This window comes from Nerophis lumbriciformis, linkage group LG03, assembly GCF_033978685.3.
Source record: "Nerophis lumbriciformis linkage group LG03, RoL_Nlum_v2.1, whole genome shotgun sequence".
NCBI classification, from domain to species: Eukaryota; Metazoa; Chordata; class Actinopteri; order Syngnathiformes; family Syngnathidae; genus Nerophis; species Nerophis lumbriciformis.
The window spans coordinates 22,324,108-22,346,708 of record NC_084550.2 but is presented as its reverse complement, the minus strand read 5'-3'; the positions used below and the strand labels follow the sequence as shown (position 1 = coordinate 22,346,708).

Below are 22,601 nucleotides of genomic sequence, written 5' to 3'. Positions count from 1 at the left end.
TTTATCAAAATATAACTATAGATGTAAATTTTGTGTATGTGCTGAAAGATTCATTTATGATTGTTTATTAAAATATAACTATAGATGGCAACATTGTGTACGTGCTGAAAGATTCATTTATGATTGTTTATTAAAATATAACTATAGATGCCAACATTGTGTATGTGCCGAAAGATTCATTTATCATTGTTTATGGAAAATATAACTATAGATGGCAACATTGTGTGTGTGCTGAAAGATTCATTTATGATTGTTTATCAAAATATATTTTTATAGATGTCAACATTATGTATGTGCTGAAATATTCCTTTATGATTGTTTATCAAAATATAACTATAGATGTCAACATTGTGTATGTGCTGAAAGATTCATTTATGATTGTTTATCAAAATATAACAATAGATGTCAACATTGTGTACGTGCTGAAATATTAATTTGTGATTGTTTATCAAAATATAACAATAGATGTCAACATTGTGTATGTGCTGGAAGATTAATTTGTGATTGTTTATCAAAATATAACTATAGATGTAAATTTTGTATATGTGCTGAAAGATTCATTTATGATTGTTTATCAAAATATAACTGTAGATGTCAACATTGTGTACGTGCTGAAAGATTCATTTATGATTGTTTATCAAAATATTACAATAGATGTCAACATTGTGTACGTGCTGAAAGATTCATTTATGATTGTTTATCAAAATATAACAATAGATGTCAACATTGTGTATGTGCTGGAAGATTAATTTGTGATTGTTTATCAAAATATAACTATAGATGTAAATTTTGTGGATGTGCTGAAAGATTCATTTATGATTGTTTATTAAAATATAACTATAGATGGCAACATTGTGTACGTGCTGAAAGATTCATTTATGATTGTTTATTAAAATATAACTATAGATGTCAACATTGTGTATGTGCCGAAAGATTCATTTATCATTGTTTATGGAAAATATAACTATAGATGGCAACATTGTGTGTGTGCTGAAAGATTCATTTATGATTGTTTATCAAAATATATTTTTATAGATGTCAACATTATGTATGTGCTGAAATATTCCTTTATGATTGTTTATCAAAATATAACTATAGATGTCAACATTGTGTATGTGCTGAAAGATTAATTTACGACCGTTTAACAAAATATAACTATAGATGTCAACATTGTGTATGTGCTGGAAGATTCCTTTATGATTGTTCATCAAAATATAACTATAGATGTCAACATTGTGTATGTGCTGAAAGATTCCTTTATGATTGTTTATCCAAATATAACTATAGATGTCAACATTGTGTACGTGCTGAAAGATTAATGTATGATTGTTTATCAAAATATAACTATAGATGTCAACGTTGTGTATGCGCTGAAAGATTCATTTATGATTGTTTATCAAAATATAACTATAGATGTCAACATTGTGTATGTGCTGAAATATTAATTTATGATTGTTTATCAAAATGTAACTATATATTTCAACATTGTGTATGTGCTGAAATATTAATTTATGATTGTTTATCAAAATGTAGCTATAGATGTCAACATTGTGTATGTGCTTAAAGATTCATGTATGATTGTTTATCAAAATGTAACTATATATGTCAACATTGTGTGTGTGCTGAAAGATTCATTTATGATCAATCATCAAAATATAACTATAGATGTCAACATTGTGTATGTGCTTAAAGATTCATGTATGATTGCTTATCAAAATATAACTATATATGTCAATATTGTGTATGTGCTGAAATATTCCTTTATGATTGTTTATGAAAATATAACTATAAATCTCAACTTTGTTTATGTGCTGAAATATTCCTTTATGATTGTTTATCTAAATATTACTATAGATGTCAACATTGTGTATGTGCTGAAAGATTAATTTATGATTGTTTATCAAAATATAACTATAGATTTCAACATTGTGTATGTGCTGAAAGATTAATTTATGATTGTTTGTCAAAATATAACTATAGATGTCAACATTGTGTATGTGCTGGAAGATTAATTTATTATTGTTTATGAAAATATAACTATAAATGTCAACATTGTGTATGTGCTGAAAGATTAATTTATGATTGTTTATCAAAATATAACAATAGATGTCAACGTTGTGTATGCGCTGAAAGATTCATTTATGATTGTTTATCAAAATATAACTATAGATGTCAACATTGTGTATGTGCTGGAAGATTGCTTTATGAAAGTTGATCAAAATATAACTATAGATGTCAACATTATGTATGTGTTGAAAGATTCATTTATGATTGTTTGTGAAAATGTAACTATAGATGGCAACATTGTGTATGTGCCGAAAGATTCCTTTATGATTGTTTATCAAAATATAACTATAGATGTCAACATTGTGTATGTGCTGAAATATTAATTTATGATTGTTTATCAAAATGTAGCTATATATGTCAACATTGTGTGTGTGCCTAAAGATTCATTTATGATCATTTATCAAAATATAACTATATATGTCAACATTGTGTATGTGCTGAAATATTCCTTTATGATTGTTTATGAAAATACAACTATAGATGTCAACATTATGTATGTGCTGAAAGATTCATTTATGATTGTTTGTGAAAATGTAACTATAGATGGCAACATTGTGTATGTGCCGAAAGATTCCTTTATGATTGTTTATCAAAATATAACAATAGATGTCAACATTGTGTATGTGCTGAAAGATTCATTTATGATTGTTTATCAAAATATAACTATAGATGTCAACATTGTGTACGTGCCGAAAGATTCATTTATGATTGTTTATCAAAATATAACCATAGATGCCAACATTGTCTATGTGTTGAAAGATTCATTTATGATTGTTTATCAAAATATAACTATATATGTCAACATTGTGTATGTGCTGAAAAATGTTTAGTTTTCGAAACATGTGTTTTAAAAATACAAATTATATCTAGATAATACTAATAATAACTAATAATAATAATAACCGTTAAAAGTATATTAAAGAAACCCTTTACGAAGTGATCACTGACAACTTTTGTATTCTTTGAGTTGCCGGATTTTCTCGTCATCGTTTCCATCGTTTGACCACTTTATTTATTTTGTTGTAGCAAGCCACAACACAACAGTAACATCATCCCTGGCAAGCGTTGTAGACACACGCAACTCCCACGAACCACCCCCGCATCAGCCGGCATTTGAGACAGAACCCCTTATGCGCACATAGCTGCCCGGGATACGCCTGTATAATATTCTTTAATTTCTTTAAAATCTGCTGCCTGAATGAAAAGATAGCAAAACAACAAAACATAAATGTGCAATAAATGAGAGTGTGTCTCCGTGGTGACGGTACACACAAAGAAGTCTGCACCGCTTTTCAATTGCACACGCAGTCTTCGTAAATCGCACTTAGCACACACTATTTTGTTGATTGCACACGCTATTTGTGGTGTTTGGATCTTAGCATGATGTCACACGTGAAGCAATGTTTACAGAAGTAAACATGGCTTCATTTCTAGTAGGTCTCAGTCCAATTACAAGGGTTTTGTGCAATCAAAGTCAACATTTTCTGAACCGAATTATTGCCCGTAGAGAAAGAAAGAGGAAAAGAGCAAAATAGGGTTGTCCCGATACCAAAATTTGCACGCGTCCGCCTTTGTAGTCCGTGACGACACCGTAGTCGGTAAGCTTCTTCTTTTTTCTCTATCTTCTTGTTATGGGACATTGTTGCCATTTCTATTATAAAGTACTGTAAAGTTCTTACTTATATCTGTCAGTAAACTCACCATGAAAGCGCTAAAACATACCGGTGTAGTGAGTGTACATTATTCACCCAAGGAACTTTAGTTATTAGAGAGTTCCGGTCGGACGTTTTTTCACGGGACACATTATTGTTGAACTAGTGAGCCACGGATGAGGAGATGCTGCTCATTGACGATTTACGTAAAGTCTGAATGTCTTTAAAACAGTTAGCGCCATCTTTTGACACTTCTTCCACTCCCGTCCTTGCACGCTACACCGCTAGTGCACCTTGTTGTTGCACTAGTGAGCCACGGATGAGGAGATGCTGCTCATTGTTGAATTAGGTAAAGTCTGAATGTCATTAAAACAGTTAGCTCCATCTTTGAGACTTCCACTCCCGTCCTTGCACGCTACACCGCTACAAGTATGAGTATTATTATGGTGTGTGTATAAGGTAAGACATTATCTGGCATTTTGTTTTGCAATATTTTGCAAAAGCAACTTTTCTTACTTTCTGGTACCTGCTGATGTGTATTTGGGGTCTGCATAAGTCCTGAAAAATTGCGCGGGTCCGCCTTTGTAGTCTGTTTCGACGCCGTAGTCGATAAGCTTCTTATTTTCCCCTACCTTCTTGTTATGGGACATTGTTGCCATTTCCAATATAAAGTAGTGTAAAGTTCTTACTTATATCTGTCAGTAAACTCGCCAATGAAAGCGCTAAAACATACCGGTGTAGTGAGTGTACATTATTCACCCAAGGAACTTTAGTTATTAGAGAGTTCCGGTCGGACGGTTTTTCACGGGACACATTGTTGTTGCACTAGTGAGCCACGGATGAGGAGGTGCTGCTCATTGACGATTTAAGTAAAGTCTGAATGTCATTAAAACAGTTAGCGCCATCTTTTGACACTTCTTCCACTCCCGTCCTTGCACGCTACACCGCTAGTGCACCTTGTTATTGCACTAGTGAGCCACGGATGAGGAGATGCTGCTCATTGTTGAATTAGGTAAAGTCTGAATGTCATTAAAACAGTTAGCTCCATCTTTGAGACTTCCACTCCCGTCCTTGCACGCTACACCGCTACAAGTATGAGTATTATTATGGTGTGTGTATAAGGTAAGACATTATCTGGCATTTTGTTTTGCAATATTTTGCAAAAGCAACTTTTCTTACTTTCTGGTACCTGCTGATGTGTATTTGGGGTCTGCATAAGTCCTGAAAAATTGCGCGGGTCCGCCTTTGTAGTCTGTGGTGACGCCGTAGTCGATAAGCTTCTTCTTTTTCTCTATCTTCTTGTTATGGGACATTCATCCTCCGCTGTTGCCATTTCTAATATAAAGTAGTGTAAAGTTCTTACTTATATCTGTCAGTAAACTTGCCATGAAAGCACTAAAATATACCGGTTTAGTGAGTTTACATTATTCACCCAAGGAACTTTAGTTATTAGAGAGTTCCGGTCGGACGGTTTTTCACGCTGCTCATTGTTGATTGACGTAAAGTCTGAATGTCAGTAAAACAGTTAGCGCCATCTTTTGACACTTCTTCCACTCCCGTCCTTGCACGCTACACCGCTACAACAAAGATGACAGGGAGAAGACGCTGTCGAAGGTGAGCCACGTAAAACGGCGCATCCTGAAGCGACTGTCAGAAAGCGGCTTGAAGACGATCTGTAAAACATCATCTATGCAACATTATGACCAAAGAACCACCTTTACATGTTATGTAGACCAGTGGTCCCAAACCTTTTTTGCACCAGGGACCGGTTTAATGTAGGCATTATTTTCACGGACCGGCCTTCCACGTGTGGCAGATAAATATAGCAAATAAGTGCATGAAAAATGAATACATGAAAAAACTCATTAGTGGAATTAGTGGGGGCCCCTTTTTAACTAGTTTTTTGGCTTTAGTATCTGATGGGTTATAGGTGATACATCACATTCAAGGACAAGAGAATGGATATATAATAAAGCTAGAAATACTTGCTATTAGTTCCAATATATTTCTGTGGACTTTTATTTCCATTTTTATTTGCAATATTTCATACGTATATACACATTTTTGATGTGTATTTTTTACCTTCAGCACAATTATTATATGCAACAATTTAGCACTTCTCCATCTGCTTTATGCACTTTAATGGTTTTATGTATTATGGTATGTACAAACCCCGTTTCCATATGAGTTGGGAAATTGTGTTAGATGTAAATATAAACGGAATACAATGATTTGCAAATCCTTTTCAACCCATATTCAGTTGAATATGCTACAAAGACAACATATTTGATGTTCAAACTGATAACAATTTTTTTTTTTGCAAATAATCATTAACTTAAGAATTTGATGCCAGCAACACGTGACAAAGAAGTTGTGAAAGGTGGCAATAAATACTGATAAAGTTGAGGAATGCTCATCAAACACTTATTTGGAACATCCCACAGGTGAACAGGCATACTGGGAACAGGTGGGTGCCATGATTGGGTATAAAAGTAGATTCCATGAAATGCTCAGTCATTCACAAACAAGGATGGGGCGAGGGTCACCACTTTGTCAACAAATGTGTGAGCAAATTGTTGAACAGTTTAAGAAAAACCTTTCTCAACCAGCTATTGCAAGGAATTTAGGGATTTCACCATCTACGGTCCGTAATATCATCAAAGGGTTCAGAGAATCTGGAGAAATCACTGCACATAAGCAGCTAAGCCCGTGACCTTCGATCCTTCAGGCTGTACGGCATCAACAAGCGACATGTGAGCGTAAAGGATATCACCACATGGGCTCAGGAACACTTCAGAAACCCACTGTCAGTAACTACAGTTGGTCGCTACATCTGTAAGTGCAAGTTAAAACTCTCCTATGCAAGGCGAAAACCGTTTATCAACAACACCCAGAAACGCCGTCGGCTTCGCTGGGCCTGAGCTCATCTAAGATGGACTGATACAAAGTGGAAAAGTGTTCTGTGGTCTGACGAGTCCACATTTCAAATTGTTTTTGGAAGCTGTGGACGTCGTGTCCTCCGGACCAAAGAGGAAAAGAACCATCCGGATTGTTATAGGCGCAAAGTTGAAAAGCCAGCATCTGTGATGGTATGGGGGTGTATTAGTGCCCAAGACATGGGTAACTTACACATCTGTGAAGGTGCCATTAATGCTGAAAGGTACATACAGGTTTTGGAGCAACATATGTTGCCATCCAAGCAACGTTACCATGGACGCCCCTGCTTATTTCAGCAAAACAATGCCAAGCCACGTGTTACATCAACGTGCCTTCATAGTAAAAGAGTGCGGGTACTAGACTGGCCTGCCTGTAGTCCAGACCTGTCTCCCATTGAAAATGTGTGGCGCATTATGAAGCCTAAAATACCACAACAGAGACCCCCGGACTGTTGAACAACTTAAGCTGTACATCAAGCAAGAATAGGAAAGAATTCCACCTGAAAAGCTTCAAAAATGTGTCTCCTCAGTTCCCAAACGTTTACTGAGTGTTGTTAAAAGGAAAGGCCATGTAACACGGTGGTGAACATGCCCTTTCCCAACTACTTTGGCACGTGTTGCAGCCATGAAATTCTAAGTTAATTATTATTTGCAAAAAAAAAAAAAAAAGTTTATGAGTTTGAACATCAAATATCTTGTCTTTGTAGTGCATTCAATTGAATATGGGTTGAGAATGATTTGCAAATCATTGTATTCCGTTTATATTTACATCCAACACAATTTCCCAACTCATATGGAAACGAGGTTTGTATGTATTTATGTATTATGTATGTATTTATGTATTATGTATTTATGGTATGTATTATGTATTATGTATGGTATGTATTTATGTATTAAGGTTTTATGGTTAGAGATGTCCGATATTATCGGGCTGCCGATATTATCGGCCGATAAATGCTTTAAAATGTGATATCGGAAATTATCGGTATCGGTTTCAAAAAGTAAAATGTATGACTTTTTATAACGCCGCTGTTCGGAGTGGTACACGGACGTAGGGAGAAGTACAGAGCGCCAATAAACCTTAAAGGCACTGCCTTTGCGTGCCGGCCCAATCACATAATATCTACGGCTTTTCACACACACACACAAGTGAATACCATTCATACTTGGTCAACAGCCATACAGGTCACACTGAGGGTGGCCGTATAAACAACTTTAACACTGTTACAAATATACGCCACACTGTGAACCCACACCAAACAAGACTGACAAACACATTTCAGGAGAACATCCGCACCGTAACACAACATAAACACAACAGAACAAATACCCAGAACCCCTTGCAGCACTAACTCTTCCGGGACGCTACAATATACACCCCCCGCTACCCCCAATGCACCAAATGGTTGAATTTCAATATTTGTGATTCAATAAATAAAGGGTTTGTATGTTCTCAATATCCAACATTATTAATTACCATATTTTTCGGAGTATAAGTCGCACCGGAGTATAAGTCGCACCTGCCGAAAATGCATAATAAAAAAGGAAAAAAACATATATAAGTCGCACTTAAACTATGAAAAAAACTGCGACTTATATTCCGAAAAATACGGTATTCGAATTGAAAAAAGCGTACATTTGTAGTTGTTTCCCCATATTTCCGCACAATTTGTTAACCTAATTAAATGACCTTCTTACTTTGCACATCCCCTGCCATCTCTGCATGCTGGGTTCACGAAACAGCCGCCGTGTGTAACCAGGACAATAAACCTTCTTTCCATCCATGAGTCACTTTCTCCGTTTTTTAACTGCTGAATAAACACAAACATGATTTTTGGACGACAAATTAGCACATTTCGGAATAACAAATATGCAGAAATTAATAGTGTTTTTTTCACAATATATACAGTCGTGGTCAAAAGTATACGTACACTTGTAAAGAACATAATGTCATGGCTGTCTTGAATTTCCAATCATTTCTACAACTCTTATTTTTGTGTGATAGAGTGATTGGAGCACATACTTGTTGGTCACAAAAAACATTCATGAAGTTTGGTTCTTTTATGAATTTATTATGGGTCTACTGAAAATGTGAGGGTCAAAAGTATACATACAGCAATGTTAATATTTGCTTACATGTCCCTTGGCAAGTTTCACTGCAATAAGGCACTTTTGGTAGCCATCCACAAGCTTCTGTGTTGAATGTTTGACCACTCCTCTTGACTAAATTGGTGCAGTTCAGCTAACTGTGTTGGTTTTCTGACATGAACTTGTTTCTTCAGCATTGTCTACATGTTTAAGTCAGGCCATTCTAAAACCTTAATTGTAGCCTGATTTAGCCATTCCTTCACCACTTTTGGCTTGTGTTTGTGTAATGATCCGTGGCCCAGATCATGTTTTGTTATGTTCTGTTAGTTTTGGACTCCCTAAGTTCCTGTTCTGTGCACCCTTGAGTTTGTTTTAGTTACCCATCCATTTTCTACCGCTTATTCCATTTGTGGTCGCGGGGGGCGCTGGAGCCTATCTCAGCTACAATCGGGCGGAAGGCGGGGTACACCATGGTTACTTATTATTTTCACCTGCCTCTGATTGGTGTTCGGAACGCCCACCTGTTTTCCGAGCACTAATCAGAGGCATTATTTAAGCCTGCCCTTGCCGGTCAGTCGGCCTGGTTTCATTGTTAGCTACACGCAACCAGTTACCATACTTGCCAACCTTGAGATCTCTGGATTCGGGAGATGGGGGCGTGGTTGGGGGTACGGGGTTGAGGTGCAGGCAGTGTACCCTTTCCCCTTCGAGCTGTCCTGGATGAAATGAAATTCTTTTTTCCAATCATTTTGGAACTTGCAAGCGTATTTCTTCTTCTTACTCGGCGTCGCCATGTCTCTTCTTCGTTCTTCTGCTTCGTCTCCTTCTTGTTGGGTGTGCAGTTTTGCACTGAGCTCCAGTTCTGTTGTTTGTTTGTTCTGTTGTGTTTATGTTGGGTTACGGTGCGGATGTTCTCCCGAAATGTGTTTGTCATTCTTGTTTGGTGTGGGTTCACAGTGTGGCGCATATTTGTAACAGTGTTAAAGTTGTTTATACGGCCACCCTCAGTGACCTGTATTGCATTCACTTATGTGTGTGTGCTTGAAATGAACGTTATCATTAAGCCAGTTAAAAGATCATTCAACGTGTCAGCATTTCTTGACATCTTCGAGTAAAGACCATTGTTAAGCCCGTCCGACGCTACATTATTATGTGACTTGGCCGGCACGCTGTTTATATGGAGGAAAAGCGGAGGCCTGGACAGCATGCAGCTGTTAAGGGGTGAAGGTTTCAGGTGAGAGAAGACGCTAAAGGCAGTGCCTTTAAGGCACGCCCCCAATATTGTTGTCCAGGTGGAAATCGGGAGAAATTCGGGAGAATGGTTGCCCCGGGAGATTTTCGGGAGGGGCACTGAAATTCGGGAGTCTCCCGGGAAAATCGGTAGGGTTGGCAAGTATGCCTGTTAGGTTAGTATTTCTTGTCTCCGTTCGGCACGCTGCTCCTTCTGCTTGTTTTCTGTTTTTGGTACGTGTTTAATTTTGAAGATAAAATCATGTTCCTACCCGCACGCCTTGTCCGGAGTGGTCCGTCTGCATACCGGGGGAATGAACCCCGCAGTAAGCTGTGACCCCCCCTGTCGTGACAGTTTGGGGGTAATTGTCCTGTTGGAACCCCCAACTGCACCCAAGACCCAACCTCCGGCCTGATGATTTTAGCTTGTCCTGAAGAATTTGGAGGTAATCCTCCTTTTTCATTGTCCCATTTACTCTCTGTAAAGCACCAGTTCCATTGGCAGCAAAACAGGCACAGAGCATAATACTACCACCACCATGCTTGACGGTAGGATGGTGTTCCTGGGATTAAAGGCCTCACCTTTTCTCCTCCAAACATATTGCTGGGTATTGTGGCCAAACAGCTAAAAATGTTTTGTTTCATCTGACCACGGAACTTTCCTCCAGAAGGTCCATGTGATGTAAGATGAAACAAAAATTGAGCTGGAGGGGAAAAGGTGAGACCTTTAATCCCAGGAACACCATTCCTACCGTCAAGCATGGTGGTGTGAGTATTCTTTACAAGTGTATGTAAACTTTTGACCTCAACTGTACATACAGTATGTATCAGTAGTTCTATTTCACTGCAAAGTCAGGTCTGTAATGAGCCATTTTTAAAAATACTCCTATTTTTTTTTTTATTCTCTCTAGCTGTAAGTCCACTTCAGTACAGGAAATCAGGATGAAAAGATGGCAGCCATGCTGTTACCAACGGGTCCTGATGGCTTGCGGCCGTTCACTCGCGAATCCTTGGCTGCCGTGGAGCAGCGGATTGCAGAGGAGCAGGCCAGGAAGGCCAAGGATTGCAAGGAGACTCACAAGAACGTGGAGCCGTGCAGACCTCGGCTCGACCTGGAGGCGGGCAAGCAGCTGCCGCGCATCTTCGCCGACATACCCACAGAACTTATCGGGGTGCCACTGGAAGACATCGACCCGTTCTACTTCAAGAACCAGAGGGTGAGAGTGTGTTTTCCACCTTAAATTGTTCCCATATTGTTATTAATAGTATATTTAGTATAGTATAAGTGAGTAGTTATACAGGAGACGTGCCATTTAGGGCCCACAGCTAATGTTTTCATTCTAAAAATACTATTAAAAAAAACCAAAAAAAAAACATTAAAAAGTGGAATAAAATTGCAAAAATGTGAAATGTACCAAGAAAAAGTTGCAATTTTGACTCAAACAACACCAAAGCTGCAAAGCAAGCTGTATTTTATTTATTTATTTAAAACTGTCATTGCTCAAAGATAAAAATGAATCAAAAGCAATGTTGTTATGAGTTATTGAGCTATTCAAGATTCCAATTAATCAAATATTTCATTTTGTAATATTTTTTTGGGGGAAATTTTGCACATTTTGTGTGTTTTATTTGACTGAAAGTGTTGTGTACAGGAGGAGTAGACGGCACAGACAGGGGAGCCGTATTTAGCTCTATGATTATATATATATATATATATATATATATATATATATATATATATATATATATATATATATATATATATATACATATACATACGTATGTATGTATATACTGTATGTATATATATATATATACATACATATATATATATATATACATATATATATATATACATACATATGTATATATGTGTATATATGTATGTATGTATGTATATATATACATATATATGTATATATACATACATATATATACAGTATGTATGCATATATATATATATATATATATATATATATATATATATATATATATACTGTATGTATATACTGTATATATATATATATACATACAGTATATATATATATATATATATATATATATATATATATATATGTATAAAAAAAGTCAGACAAAAATTCTTGATAAAAAAACACCTGTTATATAGTAGTGGGCCTCATCCGTGACAACAACGACATGGACTACAGGGAGGATGTGAAACATCTGGTTGACTGGTGCAGAACCAACAACCTGGTCCTGAATGTCAACAAGACCAAGGAGATCATCGTCAACTTCAGGAAGCACCAGTCCAGCCACGCTCCACTCTTCATCAACGGCACAGCAGTGGCGATAGTAAGCAGCACCAAGTTCCTGGGGGTGCAGATAACTGACAATATAACCTGGTCCCTACACACCGGAGCTCTTGTAAAAAGAGCTCAGCAGCGCATGCACTTTTTGCGTCGGATGAAAAGAGCATAGCGCGGAAAAGATCATCAGGACTCCTCTTCCTCCTATCCAGGAGATCGCAAAAAGCCGCTGCCTGACCAGGGCTCAGAAAATCTGCAAAGACTCCTCCCACCCACACCAAGGACTGTTTTCACTGCTGGACTCTAGAAAGAGGTTCCGCAGCCTCCGAAGCAGAACCTCCAGGTTCTGTAACAGCTTCTTCCCTCAGGCCGTAAGACTCTTGAACGCATCATAATTAAATTATCCCCTCAACTCCCCCCAAAATGGATTAACTCGCTGGAATAAAAAAGATAATATAACATACATCCATAAACGTGGACGCATGTGAAAAAGGTCAATATATTTATCTGGACAGTAATCTATTTATTTATTTATATATATTTATTTATTTTATATATATATTATTTATATATATTTATTTATTTATATATGCACCTTATTGCTTTTTTATCCTGCACTACCATGAGCTTATGTAACGAAATTTCATTCTTATTTGTGCTGTAAAGTTCAAATTTGAATGACAATAAAAAAAGAAGTCTAAGTCTCTAAGTAAGTATGGAAAAGTTTCTCAAAATGAAAAATTATTAATAATAAAATAAATAACAAAATTAATTATTTTCAAATATTCTAGCATGTGGCTGCTTTTCATTCATTTTTTTTGTGGATTTTGCTTTGCCGTGTTAGTGAGCGGAGCCAAAGCAGTTAATGGGCTGCTCGTGGAGAGATGACGGTCATTCTCAGGATCTCTTTGTTTTGGCATGTGATCTTCCGCTAGATGGAAGGATTATGCACTGATGACAAAATATGGAAATAAAAGCCACATCTGTCGGGGGGAAAAAGGTTTCAGCCTCCATTATCTCAACTGCTCAGTTGTGTTGCTTCCTTCGAGGCAAACGTTCTTACGGTGGAAGGTGACAAACGTTATAGACTGAATTAATCCATATTAACAGTAATCATGTCCAAATAAGGACTGTTTACAACATAAATCATACATGCATCATGTTTGTGACTAACTAATAATGATTTTTGTCTCTTTTCTTTGTTTTCCAGACCTTTATAGTACTTAACAAAGGAAAGGCCATCTTCAGATTCAGTGCCACATCTGCTCTTTACATTTTCACCCCCTTCCACTTCCTCAGAACTATTGCCATCAAAGTTTTAGTCCACTCATATCCTTTTGAATTGTGTCACTGTCTACACAGACATGTCGGTTCTAACAATTAACTTTTAGGGAACAAAGGCTGACTTGTTGTTGTATTCTCGGAAATAGTTTGTGTTGCGTTACTCCGTTATGCATCATTTTTCCAAATGTAGTATATATGTCTAGTATAAGTTTGCAAAAAAAATTTACATTATGGGATCAAAAGGTCTATAAAAAGGTAAAAAAGGTAAAAAAAAAAAAAGTTTTTTAAATGAAAATAAAAAAAACTATATATATATATATATATATATATATATATAAAAAAAAAATATATATATATATAATGCTGAAAAACTAATTACAATTGAATGTCGCCAGCGTCCAAAATCCGGCCTGTGGGAAGTCCCCAGTTAAAAAAAAAATTTAAAAAAATAAAATCATTATATGTTTGATAATTTTGTTTAGGTCTAAAGTTTATTAAAAAATGTAAGCAAAAACAATAATAATAATTTAAAAAATAAATAAATAATAATAATAAATAAATATTTATATATAAAGCTGAAAAAATATTACAATTGAATGTTGCCAGCGTTCAAAATCCGGTCTGCGGGAAGTCCCCAGTTAAAATAAAAATAAAAATAAAATAAAATTAAATCATTATATGTTTGATAATTTTGTTTGGGTCTAAATTTTATTAAAAAATGCAAGCAAAAACAATAATAATAAAAAAAAAAGATATATATGTATATATATATATTTATATATATATATATATATATATATATATATATATATATATATATATATCCATCCATCCATCCATTTTCTACCGCTTATTCCCTTTGGGGTCGCGGGGGGCGCTGGAGCCTATCTCAGCTACAATCGGGCGGAAGGCGGGGTACACCCTGGACAAGTCGCCACCTCATCGCAGGGCCAACACAGATAGACAGACAACATTCACACTCACATCCACACACTAGGGCCAATTTAGTGTTGCCAATCAACTTATCCCCAGGTGCATGTCTTTGGAAGTGGGAGGAAGCCGGAGTACCCGGAGGGAACCCACGCAGTCACGGGGAGGACATGCAAACTCCACACAGAAAGATCCCGAGCCCGGGATTGAACCCAAGACTACTCAGGACCTTCGTATTGTGAGGCAGATGCACTAACCCCTCTTCCACCGTGAAGCCCATATATATATATATATATATATATATATATATATATATATATATATATATATATATATATATATATATATACTGTATATAATGCTGAAAAAATAATGACAATTGAATGTCCATCCATCCATCCATTTTCTACCGCTTATTCCCTTTTGGGGTCGGGGGGGGGCGCTGGAGCCTATCTCAGCTACAATCGGGCGGAAGGCGGGGTACACCCTGGACAAGTCGCCACCTCATCGCAGGGCCAACACAGATAGACAGACAACATTCACACTCACATTCACACACTAGGGCCAATTTAGTGTTGCCAATCAACCTATCCCCAGGTGCATGTCTTTGAATGTCGCCAGTCCAAAATCCGGCCCGCGGGAAGTCCCCAGTTGAAAAAAAGAAAAAAAAAGAAAATCACTATATGTTTGATACATTTTTTTTAGGTCGGAAGTTTATTAAGAAATGTAAGCAAAAACAGTAAAACAAAACAAAACAAAACATAAAAACAAATATATATATATATATATATATATATATATATATATATATATAATAAATTAATATTTATATATAATGCTGAAAAAATATTACAATTGAATGTCGCCAGCGTTCAAAATCCGGTCTGCGGGAAGTTCCCAGTTAAAATAAAAATACAAATAAAATAAAATAAAATCATTATATGTTTGATAATTTTGTTTGGGTCTAAATTGTATTAAAAAATGCAAGCAAAAACAATAATAATAAAAAAAATAAAATAAAAAAAATAATATATATATATATATATATATATATATATATATATATATATATATATATATATAATGCTGAAAAAATAATTACAATTGAATGTCACCAGTCCAAAATCCGGCCTGCGGGAAGTCCCCAGTTGAAAAAAAGAAAAAAAAAAGAAAATCATTATATGTTTGATAATTTTTTTTAGGTCGGAAGTTTATTAAGAAATGTAAGCAAAAAAAAAAAAAATAAAAAAAAAATAAAAAAAAAATATATATATATATACATTTATATATATATATATATATATATATATATATATATATATATATATAAATAATTACAATTGAATGTCGCCAGGGGGTTTAGGTCAGGGGTCCCTAAACTAGGGATCCAGCGTCCAAAATCTGGTCCGCGGGAAGTCCCAAGCTAAAAAAAAATATAAACCAAACAAAAAAATCAATATATATATATAATGCTGAAAAAAATAATTACAATTGAATGTCGCCAGCATCCAAAATCCGGCCCGCGGGAAGTGCCAAGCTAAAAAAAAAAAAAAACCTGCTTGATCATCTTGTTTAGGTCTAAAGTTTATTAAAAAATGCAAGCAAAAACAGTAAAGAAAATTAATAAATGTATATACAGTATATGCATTTTTAGACAATAGGATTTGCCTGAGCGGCTAGGAGAGTAACAAGCGGTAGAAAATGGATTAGAAAGGACAGATTAAAAAATAATAATAAAAAAATATATACATAATAAAATATACATATATATATATATATATATATATATATATATATATATGTATGTGTGGGAAAAAAATCACAAGACTATTTCATCTCTACAGGCCTGTTTCATGAGGGGGGGTACCCTCAATCATCAGGAGATTTTAATGGGAGCATTCGCATACCATGGTTTATATAGGGCACAGAGTGGGTGGGTACAGGCTGGCCTGGGGGCGTGGTGATTGGCTCATGTGTTACCTAGGAGGTGTTTCCGTCTATGGCGGCATGTTGTTACAATTTCGCTGCGCTTGTTGAGGGATGGGGGTCGACGGCTCATTTGCAATTGTTTTGTTGTGGTTTGAGATGATTTGTCGTATATTGTTCATGCAGCTGTAGCTCAATTTAATGTTGTTCTTGTTGAATACTTTTCTTAGGGTGTTGTCTTTGGGAAAGTGTTTGTCAATCAGATTTTTCCCAAAGACAACACCCTAAGAAAAGTATTCAACAAGAACAACATTAAATTGAGCTACAGCTGCATGAACAATATACGACAAATCATCTCAAACCACAACAAAACAATTGCAAATGAGCCGTCGACCCCCAGACAGAGCGACTCCAAAACCAACAAAGCATGTAACTGTCGAAAGAAACCTGACTGCCCCCTCAACGGGGGGTGCTTACAAACATCAGTTGTCTACCAATCTAAGGTAATACGCAAGGACATTAACACATCCGACACATATGTAGGATTAACCGAGGGTGAATTCAAAACCAGATGGAACAATCACAAGGCTTCTTTCAGGAACAAAAACCTGCGAAATACCACAGAACTCAGCAAACACATTTGGGACCTCAAAGACAATAATGTTGAATATTCAATAACATGGCAAATTCTTGCATCCAGCACACCTTACAATAGTGGTAATAAAAGATGCAACCTATGCTTGAAAGAGAAACTGTTTATTATTTACCGTCCAGACCTGTCATCCCTCAACAAGCGCAGCGAAATTGTAACAACATGCCGCCATAGACGGAAACACCTCCTAGGTAGCACATGAGCCAATCACCACGCCCCTAGGCCAGCCTGTACCCACCCACTCTGTGCCCTATATAAACCATGGTATGCGAATGCTCCCATTAAAATCTCCTGATGATTGAGGGTACCCCCCCTCATGAAACAGGCCTGTAGAGATGAAATAGTCTTGTGATTTTTTTCCCACACATACATATATTGCGCTCTACTACGGTATCGAGCACTATTTTTTGGATAACCTTATTAAGACATATATATATATATATATATATATATATATATATATATATATATATATATATATATATATATATATATATATATATATATATATATATATATGTGTGTGTGTGTGTGTGTGTGTGTATATATTGAGTGATTCCACTTTCACTCTGCTTGATGTAAAAATTAGACTGTTATTGACGACCACAATTTATTTTCTTGATTTATTTTACTGTTTCCTAAAGCCAGGAAGTTGCCATTTGAAATTAGTACAAATTAGTGTCATGTTATCTGCTTTTTTCTACGAAATTGAACATCCTCCCAGACTGGTGATTCCATCATTTTACAATGTCAACAAGCCACGCCTCCCATGTTATAACGCTGCATAAGCCAATTTTTAATATTTACAATTTTTTTCTGTGACTCTTCCTGACGGTCTTGTCCTTAGTCCTATTTTTGATACAGCTTTGTGATAGTCCTCTGGCATCACCGACTAAATCCCCCTCTGAGATCCCTCTTTTAATCTCAGATATGAAATAAGAGCCACCTTTTACATCACATGACAGCTGCCTATTATTTATCAGGCAGGAAATAGCACTTACCCAAGTGGACGCTTCCTTATTATGCAAAAAAAAATTCCTAAATTAAAATACCAAAACTGTCATTTTGTGAGAAAGACAAGGTAAATGCTAGTTTATATATCATGCATTTCAGTCCAAGGTTGTGGCACCAAACCGAGCTACCAACTTAATACTTTAAAGTATTTAATATCCGAGGAGTGAGGATTATTCTGAATTTACAAGTCTTGTGCTGAAAGATACAAACATCCCATTAGTCGGCATCCCAGTGAGAGCAGACATTGTAAGTCACTGTTTTATGTTCTTTTAGCAATAGTGCTCAAAGATATATATATATATATATATATATATATATATATATATAAACAGGGGAACAGCTAGCATACTTCTAAAATGGCGACAAGTAACAAAATCCATAAAAAGCCAATATTGTAACTGTTTTTTTATGGTTTGATATAAGAGCAAAATTATATCATCAATCCATTAAAAAAAGTTTGCATGCTATTGTTGGCATGCTAACATTTAGCATGCTAACAGGAGAACAGCTAGCATACTTCCAAAATGGCGTCAAGTAACAACATCCATAAAAAAGTATAATTGAAACTGTTTTTTATGGTTTTATATAAGAGCAAAATGATATCATTTATCCATTAAAAAACGTTTGAATGCTATTGTTGGCATGCTAACATTTAGCATGCTAACAGGGGAACAGCTAACATACTTCTAAAATGGCGACAAGTAACAAAATCCATAAAAAGGTACCATTGTAACTGTTTTTTTATGGTTTGATATACGAGCAAAACGATGTCATTTATCCATTAAAAAAACATTTGCATGCTATTGTTGGCATGCTAACATTTATTATGCTAACAGGGGAACAGCTAACATACTTCCAAGATGGTGTCAAGAAACAAAAGCCATAAAAAGATGTCATTGTAACTGTTTTTTATGGTTTGATATACGAGCAAAACGATGTCATTTATCCATTTAAAAAAAACTTTTGCATGCTATTGTTGGCATGCTAACATTTATTGTGCTAACAGGGGAACAGCTAGCATACTTCCAAGATGGCGTCAAGAAACAAAATCCATAAAAAGGTGTCATTGCAACTGTTTTTATGGTTTGATATACGAGCAAAATGATATCATTTATCCATACAAAAATGTTTGCATGCTATTGTTGGCATGCTAACATTTAGCATGCTAACAGGGGAACAGCTAACATAGTTCTAAAATAGCGACAAGTAACAAAATCTATAAAAAGGTACCATTGTAACTGTTTTTTTATGGTTTGATATACGAGCAAAACGATGTCATTTATCCATTAAAAAAACGTTTGCATGCTATTGTTGGCATGCTAACATTTATTATGCTAACAGGGGAACAGCTAGCATACTTCCAAGATGGCGTCAAGAAACAAAATCCATAAAAAGGTGTCATTGCAACTGTTTTTTATGGTTTGATATACGAGCAAAATGATATCATTTATCCATTAAAAAACGTTTGCATTCTAATGTTGGCATGCTAACATTTAGCATGCTAACAGGGGAACAGCTAGCATACTTCTAAAATGGCGACAAGTAACAAAATCCATAAAAAGGTACCATTGTAACTGTTTTTTTATGGTTTGATATACGAGCAAAACGATGTAATTTATCCATTAAAAAAACGTTTGCATGCTAAAGTTGGCATGCTAACATTTAGTATGCTAACAGGGGAACAGCTAGCATACTTCCAAGATGGCATCAAGAAACAAAATCCATAAAAATGTGTCATTGTAACTGTTTTTTATGGTTAGATATACGAGCAAAACGATATCATTTATCCATACATTTTTTTTGCATGCTATTGTTGGCATGCTAACACTTTATATGCTAACAGGGGAACAGCTAGCATACTTCTAAAATGGCGACAAGTAACAAAATCCATAAAAAGGTATCGTTGTAACTGTTTTTTATGGTTTGATATAAGAGCAAAATGATATCATTTATCCATTAAAAAAATGTTTGCATGCTAATGTTGGCATGCTAACATTTATTATGCTAACAGGGGAACAGCTAGCAAACTTCCAAGATGGCGTCAAGAAACAAAATCCATAAAAAGGTGTCATTGCAACTGTTTTTATGGTTTGATATACGAGCAAAATAATATCATTTATCCATAAAAAAATGTTTGCATGCTATTGTTGGCATGCTAACATTTAGCATGCTAACAGGGGAACAGCTAACATACTTCTAAAATGGCGACAAGTAACAAAATCCATAAAAAGGTACCATTGTAACTGTTTTTTTATGGTTTGATATACGAGCAAAATGATATCATTTATCCATAAAAAATGTTTGCATGCTATTGTTGGCATGCTAACACTTTTTGTGCTAACAGGGGAACAGCTAGCATACTTCTAAAATGGCGACAAGTAACAAAATCCATAAAAAGCCGACATTGTAACTGTTTTTTTATGGTTTTATATATGAGCAAAATGATATAATTACCTTAAGAGGTTGATACTGTAACCGAGGGTTTATATATGTCGCCTATACTGTATAAAACTACAAAATAACAAACACGGAGGCTCCACTTCATTTCCTTTCTTTCAAAAAACCTTCGCGCCACTACAACGCCTTCAAAATAAGAGCTCAAGGCATATACTGTATAACGGCTTATAACAGGAACTTAACATCACAAAGAGGCATACCTCCCCTCCTACAAAAAGAAACGTCCTCATTTCAACACAATAACAGGATAAGTGCAAAAACAAACACGGAGGCTCCAGTTTTACACAAGGACCACTTTATTTCCTTTCTTTCAAAAAAACCTTCGCTCTACTACAATGTGTCACCACTTCCGCTCTTAGCGCCTTCAAAATAAGAGCTCAAGGCATATACTGTGTAGATCATTTGGTAAAATGACTGTTTTGTTGTTGTAATTTTCGAACACACCACCAGGGTGTGCACATCAGGGAATCAGTTATTACCACTCTCTCATGCAGTGCGTATGTAAAATTGCTGTCCTCCTGAAGTCTTTATTAAAGCCAAGTTATTCATGCAGCTCGACATGGTTCTTCCTACTGGTAACCGCAAACAACAACATGGTGTCAGAGTAGTGGACAAACTTATCGCCTGTGAGTACTTTTTGTACTAAAATTTGCCACCGGAGATTTTTTTTCCTGCCGTGCGGTGGACACGCCGATCCATAATGGCGGACGGGTTTCGTCGTCCAGACCCAGTCGTCTTCAACGACAATGTCGCGGAGAACTGGCGCATTTTTGAGCAAGAATATGACATTTTCATTGCTGCTGCTCACTCGGACAAGCCCGCGAAGACCCGCGCATACATCCTATTAAACCTCGCTGGTCCAGAAGCGATCGAGAGGGAGCGCTCGTTTGCGTACGTGCCAGAGGTGCGTGCCGCCGGCGCGGGCGGTGCTATTCTCACTCCTGCGGAGTCGCGGGAAGATCCCGAGTGCCTGAAGAGGAAGTTCAGAGAAATGTGCAATCCGCGAACGAACAAAACATTGGAAAGGCACAAGTTCCATTCGAGAATTCAAAAGCATGGGGAGAGCATGGAATCATTCATCAGTGATTTGAAGATTAAAGCCAAAACATGTCAATTTGGAGATCTAACTGATGAACTCATATGTGACAAAATTGTGTGTGGCATCACAAACGACTCTCTGAGAAAGACATTACTGAGGGACAGTGAACTGACTCTTGCCAAGGCAATCTCAATCTGCCGTATTCACGAAATGACAGAGGAAAATATCAAAACATTGGCTACACAAGCTACCAATATTGATGAGATTAAACCCACACAATACAAGCAATTTAAAGGCAAATTCCAGAAAATTGCCCAGACTATCACAAAGTGTAACAATTGTGGAGGGAGTCACACAGCAAAAAAGGAAATGTGTCCAGCGTTTGGACAACAATGTCACAACTGCATGAAACAAAATCACTACAAAAAATGCTGCAAGTCAAAGCCACAGAGCCAGTCCAAGTTTACCACAAACAAGCGCTATGGACAGTCTGTACATGATGTGACAATGGATCAACACAGCCAAAGTGTGGACGGCTTGGAAATTGAAAATTGCGTTGACACTGTAAATCCACAACAAAGAGACCAAGATGAAGGATTTGTCACAGTGTGCATAAATGACGTGCCAACTGAAATGAAAGTGGATACAGGTGCTAAATGCAATGTAATGTCATTAAATACTTTCAATAGAGTAAACAGCGGCGTGAAACTCGCCAAACAAAACAAAAGCACAAATTTGGTTGCTTACGGAGGAACCAAAATCGAGACACAAGGTGAAGCTACACTGACATGCTTTTTAAAGGCACAGCGCCACTTACTGACATTTTTCATAGTGGATAAAAATGTGACATCGCTGTTGGGCTTCCGTGCATGCCTGCGTATGGGGCTAGTCGAGTTGAGTCCCAATGTGCACCATGTCACCACAGAGAACACTGGAGAGTTCAGCGCACGGATCCTCACACAATACCAAGATATCTTCAGTGAAGAGCTCGGAGAACTACCAGGTGTTTACACAATGACAGTGGACCCCAATGTGCCGCCTGTTGTAAGGCCGGCCCAC

At 36.4% G+C, this 22,601-nt stretch overlaps 1 protein-coding gene across 1 annotated transcript in view; it reads left to right on the top strand.

Moving 5' to 3' along the window:
• LOC133581345 (sodium channel protein type 5 subunit alpha-like) overlaps positions 1-22,601 on the top strand; it is a 166,119-nt gene that overhangs the window by 31,828 nt on the left and 111,690 nt on the right. The window contains exons 2-3 of the mRNA XM_061935348.1: positions 10,885-11,190; positions 13,451-13,569. Coding sequence (XP_061791332.1) covers positions 10,924-11,190; positions 13,451-13,569 — 386 coding nt within the window. The 5' untranslated portion in view covers positions 10,885-10,923. The remainder of the gene's footprint in view (positions 1-10,884; positions 11,191-13,450; positions 13,570-22,601) is intronic.